This window comes from Anopheles aquasalis, chromosome 3 (genome assembly GCF_943734665.1).
Source record: "Anopheles aquasalis chromosome 3, idAnoAquaMG_Q_19, whole genome shotgun sequence".
In the NCBI taxonomy this organism is placed as follows: domain Eukaryota; kingdom Metazoa; phylum Arthropoda; class Insecta; order Diptera; family Culicidae; genus Anopheles; species Anopheles aquasalis.
The window spans coordinates 25,778,425-25,795,996 of NC_064878.1; the positions used below are offsets into that span (position 1 = coordinate 25,778,425).

The 17,572-nt window shown below is 49.3% G+C and overlaps 4 protein-coding genes and 1 long non-coding RNA gene across 5 annotated transcripts; 3 read left to right on the forward strand and 2 right to left on the reverse strand.

The window, feature by feature from the left end:
- Window positions 1–1,324: 1,324 nt before the first annotated feature.
- LOC126577101 (zinc metalloproteinase nas-13-like) lies at window positions 1,325–2,373 on the reverse strand. The gene is made up of 3 exons (XM_050238514.1): window positions 2,247–2,373; window positions 1,990–2,178; window positions 1,325–1,904 (listed from the first exon to the last, which is right to left on the reverse strand). The coding sequence occupies exons 1-3, from the start codon at window positions 2,350–2,352 to the stop codon at window positions 1,363–1,365; spliced, it is 837 nt and encodes a 278-aa protein (XP_050094471.1). The 5' UTR covers window positions 2,353–2,373; the 3' UTR covers window positions 1,325–1,362.
- Window positions 2,374–4,061: 1,688 nt separating this feature from the next.
- Window positions 4,062–5,364, forward strand: LOC126577100 (seminal metalloprotease 1-like). Its single transcript, XM_050238513.1, has 4 exons — window positions 4,062–4,181; window positions 4,264–4,369; window positions 4,443–4,628; window positions 4,729–5,364. The coding sequence occupies exons 1-4, from the start codon at window positions 4,179–4,181 to the stop codon at window positions 5,268–5,270; spliced, it is 837 nt and encodes a 278-aa protein (XP_050094470.1). The 5' UTR covers window positions 4,062–4,178; the 3' UTR covers window positions 5,271–5,364.
- Window positions 5,365–5,824: 460 nt separating this feature from the next.
- Window positions 5,825–6,990, forward strand: LOC126577104 (uncharacterized). Its single transcript, XR_007608320.1, has 2 exons — window positions 5,825–6,381; window positions 6,448–6,990. It is a non-coding gene; the product is annotated as an uncharacterized LOC126577104 (long non-coding RNA).
- A 1,293-nt stretch (window positions 6,991–8,283) lies between these two features.
- On the forward strand, window positions 8,284–9,455 carry LOC126574484 (chymotrypsin-2-like). Its single transcript, XM_050234709.1, has 4 exons — window positions 8,284–8,617; window positions 8,701–9,035; window positions 9,121–9,341; window positions 9,415–9,455. The coding sequence occupies exons 1-4, from the start codon at window positions 8,291–8,293 to the stop codon at window positions 9,453–9,455; spliced, it is 924 nt and encodes a 307-aa protein (XP_050090666.1). The 5' UTR covers window positions 8,284–8,290.
- Window positions 9,456–10,035: 580 nt separating this feature from the next.
- Window positions 10,036–16,908, reverse strand: LOC126577097 (protein lines). Its single transcript, XM_050238510.1, has 2 exons — window positions 16,726–16,908; window positions 10,036–14,538 (listed from the first exon to the last, which is right to left on the reverse strand). Exon 2 carries the CDS (start codon window positions 14,320–14,322, stop codon window positions 11,026–11,028), a length of 3,297 nt encoding a protein of 1,098 aa, XP_050094467.1. The 5' UTR covers window positions 14,323–14,538; window positions 16,726–16,908; the 3' UTR covers window positions 10,036–11,025.
- Window positions 16,909–17,572: the final 664 nt, after the last annotated feature.

Below are 17,572 nucleotides of genomic sequence, written 5' to 3' on the forward strand. Positions count from 1 at the left end.
TTTTTTTTAATAACCTGTGCAATCCAGTACTAACGGATGGGCGAGGTGTATGACTGTGAACCAGACTTTACACCTGGCACGATTAGCACAGTTGGCTTGGCATATCCTTAGCGGATGTATTGCGAATCACTATTCTCGAGGCTCTAGCATGCCGTGGAAAGCAGTAGGTACATTTGGAGCATGAAGTTATGATACGTTTCGACCGTAAAATAAAGGAGGCACGATCAGCAGGATCTAGCAGGAAACAGAGCGTGAGTTATAGGCACCTTTTACGCAGGATACATTGCAACGGACCACAGATAGCCTAGCCTAAGCCGCGAACCGGCCGGATCGGAGCACGGACTGGTATGCGAATCTCCCCGCGCAATCGTGTTATCCTGCTAATGTGTTTGTATGTGTGTGTCTACCTGTACGTAAGTGTATGTGTGTGCGTGTGTGTTGCAGGACAACATGTTGGCATGATACGAAAGCGAAGGAATATTCTATCAAACGGTGAAAACGGGAGCTCTGCGGAATCACAGCAACCATTGTGAAGAGGGAGCAAGGGCGCGCTGGCATATGATTTGACCGGACAGCAGGATTTTGGTGTCTCTACTCGGGAGGTATAAAAAGAAGAAAAAAAAAACAGCAACAAAAAACCATTAATCGCAATCAAAAGCATGTGAAGCATTACTTATCGTACGTAGCAACTTACAAATGGAAAAGAAAATTCTCGTGAACAGTCCGTAGCGGACACATGAAAGTATATCGAGAAGCAGGCAGATCGAGGGACAACCAGAGATGTCATTGTATAGAGAAGTAACGATTTAAACACTCAAATAATAAACCTTTGAACCAAACAAATGGCGATGTCAGCCGTTCGTTCAGTCGGTGTTGTGCGAAGTCCGAAAAGCATGCCAAGGAAAGTCAGAGGATGCTGGAGCAATTCCGTAAACGACAACACGCTAACTAACGCTTCTTTTATCTCATTGCAGTTATTCGGGATCCTAGGCGGATTTTCCGTAGCCCACAAGCCAGAAAACTACCACACACTCTCTCTCTAAACCTATATATAGAACGAAAAACACACAATCACGTGCAGTTCATCGTTTATCTGTAGTCTAACACCGCTTGTCTCGACCGATAAGTAGTGAGTGAAGTTCCTGCATCCAGGCAGTACGTTATCAAAGGAGAAATAAGTGATATATGCCAAAAAGGCTGTCGTATCTTATCCACCGATTACGGAAGCTATTGTGAGCCCAAACTGCTGCGTCAATGGCCAGCTAGGCCGTGATTATGATTGAAGCAATCTGCAGCAGGCTTTATTGTAGTGAGCCAATTGAGATGACCGCACCGGTACGTGCCGAGGTAGTCGTGGCAGACTCACGATTTATTCAAACAACCGTACATGTGATTCAGCTTGGAGATGTCCCGCTCGCTCAACCCAACACGCTGGCCAATGACGGCATTCGGATCCTTCGGCACGATCGTGTCCTTGCCGTTCTTGCTGAACGCCGTTGCACCGTAGTGCATTACGCTACCGTAGTCGTAACGCACGTTAAAGTCGGTCACCGTCGTACTGGGGTAAATGTTGAAGTTATGCTCCTTGCCCTCCTCAATGTTGTCCCAAACGATGTCGACGAAATCGTCGCGATCGCTGGCACTCTGCTGGTGGTAGAAACCGAGCGCGTGCAGGAACTCGTGCTGAATCGTCGCCAACCGGAAGCATCCGGTATCGACGTCGTACGGTTGCAGGTTCAGCAACTGCTCACCACCCACCTGCCCGACGTACGAGTAGCACCCAGAATCGGTACCGATAACTTTCACATAATTGGTGTCCGCAGCCGTGCGCGGCACAAACCGCAGACAACTGACGGACTCCAGGAGCCGCATACCGCGGCGGATGTGTTCAACCTGCTCGGGCGCTGCGAAGATATGGCAAAGCGACATATTGCATCGTCGACAATCTCAATCTCTACACGTTCGCCACCTTCTTGCTGACTCACTTACTGAAGTCCTCTTCGACGATCTGTACGGAAACGGTGTTGTCCTTCCATCGGTACGAGGTGGCGATCAATCCGTTGCGCCTGTTACCAAGCACAGCCCTTTCCTGCTCTTCCGTTAGCACCATATCACCTTCGTACTGGCCGCTCAATTCTTCAGCCAGCTCGTTCGGACGCAAGCTTCGCAGACGCTCAACTACGAAGGGTAGACGCCCATTAATGTTAACCATTGCAAACGCCGCGTGAATAATTCAGCTCACTCACCAGACTTGGGTGAATTCTTCTTGAAGATGACACCAGCGTTAACGTGAACAGCTACGTACGCGACGCAGGCCAGCACGACCAACAGCACCTTGCACACCGGCGCCATACTGAGCAGTTGAAACCTGAAGGCTATCGTAACGAATGAGTCCCGCAGCGGCACCGGCGGTCACTAATATATGCAGTGTACCACCCAGAACACCGGTAGCCTCGTGGCCTGGTATGGCAATCGATAAGCCTGCGTGCGTTGTTCATGTCTCTTGAACAATTCGGCTTATCGGTTCCACCTGGAGCAGTAGAGTATGGGTTGAGGAGGGTCCTATTCATGTGGCACCAACATCGACATGCCACCCCCTGCGTCTTTGTAGGCTTCCATCAGGTGGTTTTTATCACTCACCCCGACTGTGTGCGTAGTTCTTGAATGGTAGAAGAACCGATAGCTACCATCGGCCGTGGAGGATTTGCATATCGCTGTTTTCGATCTGTTGTGTTCGCGACTAGATTGGGGCCTTCCTAAAAAAACGCGTCCTCGAGACGGCCGCACCCCTTGTATCAGGGCGCTCAGACAAGCGATACGATCGGCGGTTTTTTTGGCGAAATTTTATTACCAGTTCATCCGCAGCAGCTCCGGTGCTGTAGAAGTGGTACAGTTTTCGGCCAGCCTTCGACGACAATGCATGTTGTGTCGGTCGTTGTTAGCTTTCGATGGGAAAGAGTTATCAGGTAGACGAATCATAAATCAAACCAAAACGCAGCAACCCCTTATCAAAACACGAGACTCGTGGCAAGCCTTCTTCCCGGTAGTGCTGCTGGATTATTTGATTGCTTCCTTTTTCGATTCGCACCCGTTCGTCTCTGTCGCAGAATATTACTTCGAGAATCCTATTTAATTAAACTATCTATATAAAATCGAAGGAACGGATGGATGGGTCTGGAAGGCATAAAGCGAGGAGGTCCTTAGTACAACCCTCCCACCAAACACCCCCAACTGCGCCCGTGTATGCACCGATTCCCGCATGCATGTTGCATGCAACTTTATCGAGAAAAAAAACGAAAAATGTTCTAGAAAATAAAAAAATATGAAAACTTTGAAACAAATACGGTAAAAATGGAAAGGGTTCTCTTAAGGAATGGAAGAAAAACCAAAACTCTCGTTATCAACGATCGGCTTCAGGCCCAGCAGAAGTAATTATAGGTTTTAACTTTGGTCAGAGTAGAACAAATCAATTGAGCGAACCGAAAATTAACTTTCTTTAACTCAGCTACATCACTACCAAATATAGTTTATTCATGGACTGCCACAACCAACGACCCATTGATAACTGCTAACTAAACACGTTTCATAGATTACCGAACGTGTTTATTTTGGCAAACGTATAGGATGCGACACTGTTGGTTCAGGTGGGCACTAAAGCTAAGGTTCCTATACGGCGCACTCCAATATCAATGAGATTATCATTGAGACTATCCATGCGATTATCAATGAGATTTTGAATACAACTGGCATGCGGTCATGTGACGTGCTCACGCAGCTTATCCCATGCGTAGCACCAAAGGATCGCTTCGATACGTTCGACGAAGAGCAATGAACGCAATGCCAAAGGGCAACAACACATTCAGTGACGCAAATAACGAAACCTTCAAGTTTGCAACCTTCATTGACAAGCGCATCGAACCGCTAAGCCGCCATTGGCCCACTAATCTTATCCCTCTTATCTCAAGACAGGCGGCTACCGTATCGACTTGAGCGGCATAGGTGCTACTCATGATTACCCATTGTGCACGATACCTGGATGAGCTGCGCGGTTAAAACCCGATCGACAGCACGATGATTGCCTCATAAATCAGTAAGAATCGGGCACCGAAAGGTGAACTGATTGTAGACTAAGCTAGGGCTTCAGTTGGTCAAGTTACTGCACCAAGAAACGAGAAGAGATGGTACGTAGTGGACATCATAGCCAGTGAGCCAGTTGGAATCGCCATATTCTTAACTCGTTTTGCTCTCGTCCATTCTCGGTAGAGATACAGCGCGATCACCGTCTGTCTCGTGGCTCTTGGAGCCGCATTGCTGCCCACTATCAATGGCCTACCGACTGGGTATGAAGCGTTGAACACACCGGAGAACGGTAAGCTTGCTCGTTTAGCATGAAATGTCTTCAATGGCAAACCCAATAACCGCCCAATTCTATCGCTTGCCAGTGTACCGGTTGGCCCATCTGGGTTCGGATGAGCTCGCCGAAGAGCTGAGCGGCCAGTTCGAGGGTGATATGGTGCTGGACGATGAGCAGCTGGACTTTGTACGCGGCAAGCGCAACGGTTTGCTGGAACCAACCCGCCGCTGGCCGAACGGTATCGTGAGCTACTACATCAACGAGCAAGACTTTAGTAAGTTGTGAGGCTTGCGTTCACGGAGGTGCGCGGAACGGCCACATTGAGTGGAATCTATTTGCAACCTTTTCATGCTCCTCCCTCTCCCGGCCACTAGCTCCGGAACAGGTGCAGCACATCGAGCTCGGAGTAAGGCTGCTCGAAAGCCAATCGTGTCTTCGGTTCCATCGCGTTGAGGCCGATGCGGTCGCCTACATCAACGTGCGTGGCACCGGTTCCGGGTGTTCCTCGGTCGTTGGCTACAACGGCCGGGCACAGAACCTTAACCTACAGCCGTACCCCGTGGGACAGGGTTGCTTCCGGATTGGTACGGTAGTGCACGAGTTCCTGCACGCGCTCGGCTTCTACCACCAGCAGAGTGCAAGCGATCGTGACGATTTCGTCGAAATCGTCTACGATAACATCGAGGCGGGCACGGAGAACAACTTCAACATCTACCCCAGTACGACGGTGACGGACTTTGGTGTGCGCTATGACTATGGCAGCGTGATGCACTACAGCGCGACGGCATTCAGCAAGAATGGACAGCGCACGATCATACCGAAGGATCCGAATGCCTCCATCGGTCAGCGGATCGGTATGAGCGAGCGGGACATTTCCAAGCTCAATCACATGTACGGTTGTCTGAAGAAAGTATAAACCAGGTGGCACATTACGTTGGACCTGCAGACGATGCACAGATTGCTGGAATTGATCGATAAGAGAAATACATATTTAACCTCGAGCATTTGGACACGCTTGCGTTTGCCACAATCATCTCAGAGCGTTCTGCGATGCACCTAACACCAATGGCGTTCGACGCTTGGCCAGCTATGTTCTTCAATGTTTGTTTTCGGTGGCCCATCCTATATTGTACGACAATTTCCTTCACAATACGGCTCTTACTCGCCGCAGCCGTCCGTCCGTGATCTTGGTGTCTTGCACATGACGTCACACATGGTTACGCTTTTCCGATCCGATGTTCAAAGACTTAATCGACGGTGCCGCTCTCGCTGATTCTTGCGCATCCGGGGCCGAAGGAAGTACACGATCCAAAATGCGGTCAATAGGTAAAGAGGATAACTGATTGACGAGTTCTTCGGCCTTATCTATCAATGTTCCTCGTTTTTTGGCACCACTCGTAGTAGGCTAAAGTGAAAACAAATCGCGGTGTAATCGATCGATCGATCGGCGAAGAAAGCATCGTTCATCTGTTGTCGTTGCGTCGTGCATTTTAACTCAGCTGCACACGCACGATTAAGAGCTTACCTTCGGATCACCGTTTTTTTCCGTGTTTTCCATTCTAACCTCACAACGCACTCTTGCTTTTCAGAAGCAAAAAAAAACACTTGTTCACACTCTCTGACTCTGCGGTTTGGCAAATGACGCACTTGCTTTTCCGATGCGCTGATTGCCGATCGTGTTCGTTCAAAACTTTTTTCGATTTTTGCAGCTTTGTTCTAGTTCCTAATTTCGCGGTAGCGTTCCCGCTCCTCGGTCCTTGTTGCTGGCTCGCTCTCTCCGGCTAATTGACACGCGCGCGAACAACCAAGTACGGGCGATTCGTTCCCTTTTTCCCGGAAGTGAAGCCCTTTGTGTCGGGTCGCCTGACCGTCGCCGTCTCACACAGTTCGCGACAAGTTTGCGCATGAAACGCACGTCTTTTCACCGCCACTGCCTGCGAGGTGCGTATTAAGTGAGAGTTTTTGCTCTGGAGTGTTGGAAAGAAAGTGCAAAGTGTACGATGAATCCTGCGACCGATGATAAAACGGTAAATAAAAGTGTAAAATTTACGGTTTTGTTTTGCTAAAGTTGGTGTTTTTTACGATATTCATAGATAAATTGCGCTGGCAATTGCTCTGGCAATTGTCCTTGGCAAGCGAAATGTTGGCAGCTTGCCGATAGGCTAAGAACGGTAATACCCGACTTGCCCGACTCGCCCGAGAAGGAGTATCTGGAGCGGATTGTCGAGAGAATAAAGACCTCGTTGCCAGCACCTTCAGCGTACAAGGACCTCGACGAGCTGCTACCAGTGGTCACCCACGAAGATGCGGGAAAATTAGATGGCATCTTGGCGCAGCAAGATGCAACTGTGCAGCAGCGTATTTTGCTTTTGCTAAGTAGCGGCGCAGGGCTACGCAGCGTATTTCGTGAGGATTTTCTGGCCTCCTGTAATTGGTCGCATCAGGGAACGAACGAAAAGAGGCCGTTCAACGTGTACCAGAATATTGTAAACATTTTAAATGTACATTTTGGAAACGAGACTAAGACGAAAGCAAAAATGCAGAAAATATTCAAAAATGAACACCTCAAACACAAGCGGAACACATTTTCGCAGCGAAGCTTGAATGAAAAATAATTATAATCATTCTAGGACGGATCGATTGGCTCTATTTTTCTTCTTTTGTACTCGGTGGTTAGGACATATTGTTATTTAGAAGTACATACGAAAAAAATACCAGTATCAGGTTTGCGAAGCGAAGATGAGAAGATGATTACAACTTTTCTTTCTCAATACAAACAAACAATGTCTACTACCACATTGTACAACTAAAATCAGAAGGGACACCACTTCCTACGAAAACGCTTCGCTCAGCAACAACACAAATTGGCGGCTCTGAACGAGAAATAGTCAGATAAGGTTAGATCCATGACGATCTCTTTTTTTTCTTTCATTTAACGTATGGCGTAAAGAACTTTCGAAAATAGGACTCAAGAGTGTTATTATCAACCATGCTCTGCCGGTTAAGATTAACAGTGAACTTTCTCTCAACTTAAAAGTGTTCTTACGCTGGACATTCACCTGAAAGCACTGCCACAATGTGCCCTTCCATCGAGTTTTCTCTATTCTGTATTTCATTATTAAGTTAAGCTTTTGCTCTATTCAACTATAAAGTTAATCCATTGATCATTAAATTAAAGGAGTTTAAAGGAGATATTTCGCTGTCGAGTTAATTGAGTGCCACTAGAGCAGCACAGCAGCACCTTGGCTCGCCTCCGGTTAAGATGTTTGCTCATGTGGCGGATACCCTATTTCTGCGGAAATTTGGGTTAGGCAACAGAATCCTATGTAGACTACTAGGAACTACCGTAGACAACGAATAGCACAGTTAGCACCGCGGTGCCATTTCCATGTGCCTGCCCTGTTCCAAATGTGTTGTGCAAAAAACTAACAGAAGCAGGCCCCTTTGCTGCTGCGCACACTGTCCGTTTGCTTTGGTACTACATGTTCTCAGTAGCCACACAAAAACAGGCCGGTGGTACAGCATTCCAGATTTTTATGTTTGCTCATTTCAATGCCAGTCTGGAACGAAGCTACATTCATCGAAGGGGGCGTTTTTTTTGTGTTGGTTTTTCGCCACGCTTTCGTCGCCGCCGTCTCGTCGAGCAGTGCAGTTCACCTTGGATTGGCCACTTGCAGGATGTTTGAACATGTGGCAAGTGTACCGGATTTCCACGGATACTTCAGCCACGGCGGAAACATGCAAAGGATTCCAAAAACAAAAACAAAAACACGAAAAAACAGTTCAACGGCTTCGTAGCCGAGCCAGCTCCACGTATCCCAGTTCAAAGAAGAAGTGAACAAATGGGGGAAAATCCAGATGTCCACATTTTCGTATAAAAATTCATCAAATATCCCTCCATTTCAACAGTCGCTCTGAGGAGCTTTCAGTGGTATCATGATGGGGCAAAGTGTGAAACTTGTATTGTTGGCGGTGGTTTGCTGCTCCTATTTGGCGAAGGCTCAAACGGAGATCCCGGATCCATTCGATCAAGATGCTGCTGATTCGGAGACGAGTGATGTGATCGACGAGAACAGCACGAACCAACCGGAACGGACTGGTCGCATTATTGGAGGTACAAATGCCGATATCGCCAACTACCCGTACATGGCATCGATGCTGGTACACAGCCAATACGATCCGTTCTACTTTGGTGGCGTGGTCATTACGGCAACCCATGTCCTCACGGCTGCATCTAGCTTTAATACGATGATAGTCACCTCGGTAAGTGAGGCTAGAGATTGTGGCGTTTTTTTTTTCAGCAAAGTGTGACTCATTCGTTTAACTTTTTTTTTTTTGCACACCAGATCGTTGTCCGTGTTGGCAGTAGCTTCCTTACCAAGGGAGGGAAAACGTTCAACTATAAAAGCTACGAAATGCACAACCTGCACAACTTAACCACACTGGCGAACGATGTGGCGCTTGTAACGATCGATGGAAGCTTCCGGGGCATTCCAAATGTGGCACCTATTCGATTGGAGCATCACGAGTATTTCATATCGGCAGCGCATCCGATAAATTGTTTCGTGCTCGGCTGGGGTGATGTTGTGCCCGGACAGCTGGCAGATCGTCTCCAGCGGAGCGAATACATACTCTTGAACCACCAGCAATGCGAAGCGAAATGGGGTCCCAGACCTACCTCGTGAGTATAACGCCCAAGCAGACTCTCAAATCCCCCCGGGAAATCTGGAACTTGACACGAAATCTGGATGTTTTCCCACTTGCAGTGTCCAGTGTGCCCAGTCGGTGCGTGGCAATGCGTGCCATTTCGACGACGGTGGCCCGCTGATGTGTAATAACCGTATGTACGGTGTTCTCTCGTACTTCAACCAGTTGGACTGCGAAAACACGACCTCTACGAAAATCCACATCTTTGGAAAGATACCGGCACCTAGTATCCAAATCTATCTTCATCGCAAACTCCACGACTTCGGTTTCGGTGGTAAAGGTAAACACGGAAAAAGGCACTAACTAAATGGTGCATGCTTTACGGTAATCTTTGTGACCGTTTGAAATAAAAGCGATGTTTGTCGTAGCTCTGAGGAACTCTCGCATGGAATAAAGCCGAATAAGTTACTTATTACTTTTTAAGGTGAATAATAAGGCAAGTGGCGAAATGTTCAGTTTGGGGGTGTTAGAATCGTTGCGGAGTACTTGCCTGAAGAGTGTGCTCAAATCTGTTGAAAGATACATTGAACTCCTGCCACGTGTTCCAACAACATTCCAGCGACAAACGGTGGAGTGATGTACTCAGCCTTAGTTGTTTGCACAGCATGCACCCATTTCGATGGTACGTTTAATGAACCACAGTACAGCCAATGTCAGTATTAGCTAGACATTCCTGCTAACCATTCATAAGTATCACTTCTCCTCGGCGAAATGAAGCGGACCTCCGCCCGTCACTTGTTTGCTACTAGTTTCGTTATTTAGTAGGATCAAGAAAGATGTTATATCAAAGGAGCAGTTGCTTCATAGACGCATAGCAAGATTCGTTTGATGCTGTGACAAAGTAACCTTTGGGGAACAAAACGTGTTCATTTAACGAAACGAAAAGTTTAATATAAAAACAAATAAAACAAGCCACTTTTGACAAACACCCAGCCCAATTCGGTGCATCAAATCATAGTAAGTATACGGAAGGGTAAAAAATCATTTAAATAGTTTATTATCATCTATCACCGATTAGTGGCTCGGCACGTGTGCACGCATTGAATCGCTTAGCTTATCGTTATTAAATCGTTTAGGGACGTTTGGGTAGCCCGCCGCGCCGTTATACGCTACCCCGTCCCGTCCAGCGAAACGCCTGCGATGCTCGGCGATACCCTTTAACACCCTGAATGTCTGGAAGATTGACGTTAGCTAAAAGGCACATAGAGTGAGCGACGCTAGCTTTGTGTAACGCGCTATTTAAATTACAACACATAAATTAGGCTACAATCCTACTGGCAGCAACCTCCCGATTCACTAACGATTGCTGTAATCGCCGAAATCGAATGGATTGCTACTCCACACTACAATCATATACACTAAGACATCGGTCGATAAGGCAAGAATTGGTTGGCGGTTGCAACGCACCGGAACTACCGGAACAACATCGTTTCGCGCAAGATTACTATACTGACAGATGTTGTCCGTATGCGTTATAACAGCATCTGGTCCCTTACTTACTTATGTACATAGGTTTAAAAGCCTTGGTGTAATCTGTCTTCACGTGGCCCTGTGAGACTGTTGGTGGAATCAATGTCTTTTAAGCCATATTATCCAATCAACCGTTTCTGCGTTAGTTCTGCCTTCTTTAACATAGCATACAATGAACAATTGTACATGTCCCTAGCAACGCATCGAAGAGTGGCACAGAGCTGCTCAAACGAGAACAACTTTACATAGAGAGGCGCAGAAAAAAAAAGCAGTGGAATGTTGTAAATTAAAATAGGATAAATGCACAATTTCTCATGCCCCACACGAAGCGGTGTTGCGGTGGAACTCTCCGTCTAAAATACTAAGCTTCTCTGCCACCACTGGCGGATAGCAGAACGCATAAACGAACGGGCATAAATTAAATTGGACAATGTACAATGGAAAACAATCTAATACCTAGCATGAATCTCGTGCCCAAAATTCCCCCAAACAGCTCAGCTCAGCTCGTTGCCCTCATACAAGCTTTCGCAGTTCTCTATCAATCTCAGTATGGGCGTAATGTTGTACGGGAAGAGTGTATCGGCCACAAGCCGGCTGATCTGCATCCGCAAGCTGATCAAAACGGTCATCACACTGTCCAGTATAACGTTCGAGTTGGCTGCACCACCAGCTGGTGCTACGACACCGCCACTACCTCCCACTGATATCGTACCCGCGCCAGCACTAGCACTGGTGCCAGCTGCACCGCCACCATCCAACACTATGCCACTGCTGGCCGCTAGTCGCAATCGGTTCTGGAGCAGCGTAGCCGCATTGCTGTAACTGTTGTGGCGATAGTAGTTGTAGCAGCTTTGCGTAAACATTGACCAGTTCTGTCGGATGTATTTCAGGAAGCGGAGCAGAAACAACAGAAAGCAAGTTTCCGGGCTGATCAACAGATCGAGAAACAGATGCGTAATGTTCGGACCCAGGTTGGAGAACTCGATGAACGTGTACACCGGATTGAGCATGGCGATCAGCTCGGGAAAAGCCCCATTTCGGAACGATATCCCAGACGTCACGTCGAGGGTGCAGACCATCGCCTCCACCAGATAGTCATCCTGATCGTCAAACAGATGGATCAACACCTTGCTCAGGTGACTCTCCGGATGGAACTCGAGCTGCGCCTTGAGAAACGTTTCTAGCTTCCGCACCACATCCCGTATGCTGCGCTCGATCATCTGTATCTCCTGCATGTCGAAATCGCTACTGTCGACGCTCGAGTCACTGGAATCGCAACGGATCTCCTTCACAATCACGGCGACCGCCTTCAGCACCAGTAGTGCCATCTTTTGGAGCAGCGTGCGATCGTAGCACGTTTCGCTTCTGCTGGCCACAGCACCCGTCGTCCCATCACCATCCTCTTGCTGCTGCTGCTGCTGCCTCGATAATCTTCGATTCTGGTACCGCACCACTTCACCCTTGTAACCGAGCAGGCCAAGGTGGTTACTGTAGGTTGATTTTGGCATCTTATCCAGTATCCGGTAGTCCTTCACCGAGCGTACAATGTTGTGCGCCAGGCTGCCCACTTCCTCCGGTATGAGGTCCTGCAGTGCGAGCGTACTGCCGTAGCAGAGCGCCTCATTGAACAGGGTCAGCATCTGCCGGTAGATGACACAGTTTTTCGTCACCAGCAGCAGCAGCTGGAAGCTGTCGAGCTGCGAGTGGAATGGTTGCGTCTCAACCACCGACAAGTTCGCCTTCACGCTGATGATACTCTCCCAAAGCCGCAAAAACGTGAGGATGCATGTTTCGGTCGCGACCATTACGGTCACGTTGCTACTGTTCGCTTGTGCGCGCACCAACGAGCTAATGTGTTTGACAAGTGCCGACCATCGGCCACCGAGAATGTTGATCGTTTCGAACTTTATGCGTGTCGTATCGAAACTTTCCGAATCGGTGAGCGTGATGTAGCGACAGCTGCCGGTGCTGCCGGAAGCCGAGGAGGTAAGTTGATGATGGTGGTGATGAAGCTGCTCCTGATGATGATGATGTTGGTGCTGCTGATGATGCTGTGGATGATGGTGGTGATTTTGAAGAAGATTGGACGAACCGGCCACCATCTCCTCTTCAATCGCTGCTCCCTCTTGACTAGATGCTGCCGCTGTCGATCCGCTGGTGCCGTGCTTCGGGATCATCGATGATGCACTCGATGATGCACTCTCCAAACCCAGTACAGATGATGAACCAGCCGGAAAGAATATACTGGCACTCCTGCTACTGGCATCAACTTCGTCTCGCTGTGGTGACCCAAAGTGTGTGGCAAAATAATTGTCCGCAAGCGGTGGCGGTTCCACTGGCCCACCGATCGGGGGTAACGTTGATCCACCAACGCCTCCTCCTGCCGGCAGCGTACCCGGTGATCCATTACCCGCCGCTTCCTCATCGAGCGGATGTTCCGTTTCGTCCTTCCACTCAACGATCCGCTTGATCACCTCGAGACTGAAATTGATCTTGCGCACGGCCGGTACATCCAGCTGGCTAAAATCGAACAGATTGCCGACGAGCTTCTCCAACCATCGGCCATCATCATCCGGATCGTCCTTGACGATGATCAGCAGCGAAGCCAGTATCCGTCCCGCTAGGTAGGCGATGTACTTGCTCCGGTGGCTGCACAGACCGATCAGTTCATCGATGTCGAGCGCACCCACCACGATCTCTTGATCACCCATTCGCCACCTCCGAGGATGCTGATGGTTCTGCCACCTCCGATGGTGTAGGTGTAGCTGCTGTTGCTGTTGTTGTTGCTGCTGCTGATGGTGGTGCTGCTGCTGATGATTGTGTTGTTGGTGCTGGTGATCGCTTCGGATCAGATAGTTGCACAAATCCATCACCCCCGCACAGATGTTACCCTTGATGTTCTGCTTCAGGTACGCATCGAACAGCAGCTGCACGCTGGAGAGGAATTTCAGTAACTGCTCGAACGGCCACTCAGCTAGCGGTGGTATGGCGGTAACGGAATTCGCATCTTCCCGTCCTCTAACGTACGGTACTTTGAACGACATCAGCAAAGCACCGACATCGATCGTACAGAGGCACTGCCTGCCGAGTGCTTCCTGGAATGTCAACGTTGCTGGAACCGATTGTTGTGGCGTCTGTTGCTGTTGCAGCTGTTGCTGCTGATGCTGCTGATGCTGCTGGGTGTAGTCCAACCGTCGGTGGCTCTGACCAGCATGGTGATGTCCCGGCAGATGCTGCTCATCATCCGAAGATTGTTCGAGCGAGGACGGGATCAGTTTCGTCGAAGAACACGATGGTGGTGACGATGAGAGGGAGGTGGAGGAAGAACAGGCGGATGAGGCACCACTCGAGCTGGCCGGTGTGGCAACTCCTGCTGCGATGGAGCCCGATGGCGTTGTTGTGGTGATTTTGGTGTGGCCATTGCTACCGTGTGCCGTTCCGCTGGTGGCTATCGTCACCGATCCCCTGCTGTTGCTGCTCCCCCGATCGTGCTCTATCCGCTGTCGCTTAATGACGGGTTGTTCGTGGGAGATTCGTTCACTGGCACTGCCGGTGGAGGATGATGAGGAAGAGGAGGATGAGGTCGAAGAGTACGCCGTAAGGGCGGAGCAAACGCTGCCACCTGGTGCACCGTCGCCGCGAGTAGGAGGAGGTAACGAGGCGGGAGATGAGGTGTTTGACGTTGAACTTGAAGACTCCGGATGAGGTGTCATGCTTTTGCCGGTATCCATAACGTTACCGCCAGCAGCCGCATTCCCACCGGGTGTGCCCTTTTCCCTTCCAAGTACCATTCAATGCTGCACACTTCCAGTTTATCTCACTTTCGGTTTTCTTTTTTAATAGTTACACTATCGTTTCACACGCGCACGTTGGGCGTTCGAATGTTTGATTGTTTGATCGATTGCCTCACGATAACCTAGGCTTTACTGCGGGATGGTGCACCATTTTCAGAGCATTTTCACTGCCACGCGCTGGAATCATCGTCTGAACTGCGTTTGTTGCAACAGCTGGAAGAAGAGAGAGAGAGAGAAACAACAGAGAATGCGTTAGAGCGGTGTACTAGCTGGTGGTGGAGCGTTTTCATGCCAGATCGTCGTTGACTCGTTCTTGTCGTTGAACCCCTTCCACAGGTAAGCATACGATTTTTTCATCGATTTTAACCCAAATCAAATTAGAAAAAAATGGTTTTTGATGCTTTCTAATCGAAAGTTCGTCAAATAAATCTGCTTCGGACATGCAGATTTCATCAGAATGCCCTCATTTTCACTACGATCATAGCAAGCTACGGCCTGGTTACAGTATTCCTCACAATATGTTTAAAAAATCAATTGCGGGTTTCAAAGGTTCTCAAATCAAAGGTTTTAAAAAAATCAATCAAAAAAATCAAAATTGTTGCGAAAGCTCTTGTGAGTAAATTGGTATTTCATTGAAATGGCTGTAACTTTCAATCTGATTTTAGCAAATCCTAACATTCATTAATCATTTTCAACAGAAAAAAAACCCTTTAGATCAAAAGGTTAGGCCGGTGCAAAACCCTGAACAAAACAAAACCTGCAAACGGGCTTCCAGCGCTCCATTTCTCCACAAAACAGTCCCACATATTGTGCACCAGGTCCCTGCAGGACCGGCCAGAGAGGAATAAAGATCCAGCTGGACTCGAAACATAACTGGATCAATCGATTTGCATCGCGATCGCACGAAAGCCCTTCTTCTTCTGTGGGCCGGGACATCATGAGTTATGTTGTGTAACGAAGCTCACCCACCACACACATTACATGGAGCCAACATAGGGCACACCGCCACCGCGACGAAGCGCGCTCGCGGCCCCCTCAAAAACGAAGCGCAAGCGGAACAACAATAAGCGAAGCATTTGAAACTGGTTTTGATTTGTGCGTGGCCGTTTTATGATTACGTTTTCCCAAACCCCAAAAACAGCGGCACAAACCACCGGCACAAACCGGGCTCCCCAACTGGACGCCGCACCACCACCACGATGATGATGATGATGATGCTCTCCACACCACGTCTCACCGTCCAATATTGCTGTTTCAGTGTTATCCCTCGCTCATCCAGAGTTCCAGCGTTGCGCACCGAACGGATGGAAGTGGAGGAGAAATGTGTGTGGCACGGAACGGAATTATAGCCCCAAGGTCGAACTACCAAGATGGTGGAGCAGAACACGGTCAGACAAAAAGAGATGCTGCTGCTGTTGCTGTAGCAACGCACCAGGAGCAACAGTGGCCACACCATCGTTATTAAAATGGTCGGCGACCGTAAAACGCGACTCCGCGAATGACGATCATGATGGTGATGATGATGATGAACGGTAGGAGGAGCAGAAGATGATCGCCAACCAGAGCATGAATGAATGGACAGCAGACACCACCATCGTTGCTGGCTGATGGTTGCATGTGGCCGGGATGAAGCGGGATTGGAATGAGCGTCCCCCGACGATCCTCACCGAACGGGGAATAAAGCACACGATCGCGCGATCGCGTGGTATGAGGGGGGAGGGCTGAGCGGGAGGGGCTCGATTTCCGAAAAGGTAAAGACCATGAAAACGCAGCGAACCAGGCGCAGAGAGCAGAGAACGAGCGAAGCGAGCGAGGGTTGCTGAGGGCACGCGCGCCCGCCGCTGGAACGGTGAAAAGAAACCTCTTTTTCCCATCATCTCGCTGCTGGGCCGCGCCGGTCGTGGCCGGAGAAAAAGAGATCAGTGAAATGGATCTTCGCGTGATCTGCGCTCTCTAGCGTTCCTTCGCGGTGTTTCGTGCCCTCCCCCCCCCCCCCCCCCCTAACGCACACACATGCACACATGTGCTGGTGATTCCACCCGTTTGGTTGTTCTATCCCCAAGAGATCGGAGGAGTCTGGGAGGCCCGCCGCCGTCCGGATGCCCGGAAGTCATCAAAATTCCTCACATCCCTGCCCAAAGCGGCAAAAGGGTTCGTGGGCATCCATCGCTCTTTCTCGCACTGCTGCGATTAATACATTTAGCTACCGACGGTCAACGATTGGTATAAAAAAAAAACACCTTTTGCTCCACATAGCCGATCCCTTTGGGAGGTGCGCTTCGCGTGATCTATGCTTCCCTGCACCAGTGATCACGCATCCTCGCATCCTCGCACACTATGGTGTGCGCTGGTTCCTTGAGCGAAAAAAGAAAATATTAACATCCAAGTAGCCAAACTTACCTTCATAACAGCACAATGCATCGTGATTCCAAGATGAGCCCGCGACGGAGTTGAATGAATGAAAGCACCATTTGGCGGCCTCCGCATAGATCCGCGGCGACGACGACAACGAGACGGAATGGGGGGGGGGGGGGAGGTGATAGAGTTGCCCAAAAGTATGCGCCTGAGAATGTTGCCTCTTTGGCCTCCTCCTCCTCCTCCTGCACTCGGGATCGGGACCGCTTTGCGCCGATGATCGTGTTGGCTCCGCTGGCTGCCTAGGGCCTCTCCTCACGTACGCACACGGATCGCAGAGCGCGTGAGGACCTCTCTCTTTCTCTTTTCTTCCTTCTCGCTCGCTGCTATGCGAAAGCGAGATCACGAGATCGACGCGGCGCTTGATCAAGCGCGATCACCGAATCGTTTGCCTCACACTACCACCACACACAGCCGCGGCCGCGCTCTCACAACCACACACATGTATGGGAAATTGGACACTAGAAATTTACCACAAAATCGCTCAAAATCACACAAAATCTGTTTCCGCGGATGCCCCTTCACACGATTTACGTCGAATTCCAGGGGTTTTCTTTGGGTTTCTTGCAACGCCGCGAGGTTTTTCGACAAACGTGAACCCGTCTTCCACCACTTCCCGCCGTGTCCCGCGCGGACCACCAGAAATGTCAAAAACAGTAGCAATTTTCAAAATATTTTTCGGATGCCCCGCGGATGATGAAATCGCACGTTTCTCGGGATTCCGCGATATCACGCACGATGCCCGGCTGCTGCCGATGGTGCGGAATCGATCGTTGAATCGAAACGGAACCGGATAATTCACGCACAAAACGCACTTTTTTCACGACGCACC

What these genes read in the sequence shown, in the direction of transcription:
- LOC126577101 (XM_050238514.1), bottom strand. Translation starts at nt 2,352, where the DNA reads ATGGCGCCGGTGTGCAAGGTGCTGTTGGTCGTGCTGGCCTGCGTCGCG. An exon ending in GAAGAATTCACCCAAGTCTG is followed by an intron (nt 2,179 to 2,246) that starts GTGAGTGAGCTG and finishes TACCCTTCGTAG; the next exon opens with TTGAGCGTCTGCGAAGCTTG. An exon ending in GATCGTCGAAGAGGACTTCA is followed by an intron (nt 1,905 to 1,989) that starts GTAAGTGAGTCA and finishes ATATCTTCGCAG; the next exon opens with CGCCCGAGCAGGTTGAACAC.
- LOC126577100 (XM_050238513.1), top strand. An exon ending in GTTGAACACACCGGAGAACG is followed by an intron (nt 4,370 to 4,442) that starts GTAAGCTTGCTC and finishes ATCGCTTGCCAG; the next exon opens with TGTACCGGTTGGCCCATCTG. An exon ending in CATCAACGAGCAAGACTTTA is followed by an intron (nt 4,629 to 4,728) that starts GTAAGTTGTGAG and finishes CCCGGCCACTAG; the next exon opens with CTCCGGAACAGGTGCAGCAC.
- LOC126574484 (XM_050234709.1), top strand. Translation starts at nt 8,291, where the DNA reads ATGATGGGGCAAAGTGTGAAACTTGTATTGTTGGCGGTGGTTTGCTGC. An exon ending in ATACGATGATAGTCACCTCG is followed by an intron (nt 8,618 to 8,700) that starts GTAAGTGAGGCT and finishes TTTGCACACCAG; the next exon opens with ATCGTTGTCCGTGTTGGCAG. An exon ending in CTTCGGTTTCGGTGGTAAAG is followed by an intron (nt 9,342 to 9,414) that starts GTAAACACGGAA and finishes TTGAAATAAAAG; the next exon opens with CGATGTTTGTCGTAGCTCTG.
- LOC126577097 (XM_050238510.1), bottom strand. Translation starts at nt 14,322, where the DNA reads ATGGTACTTGGAAGGGAAAAGGGCACACCCGGTGGGAATGCGGCTGCT.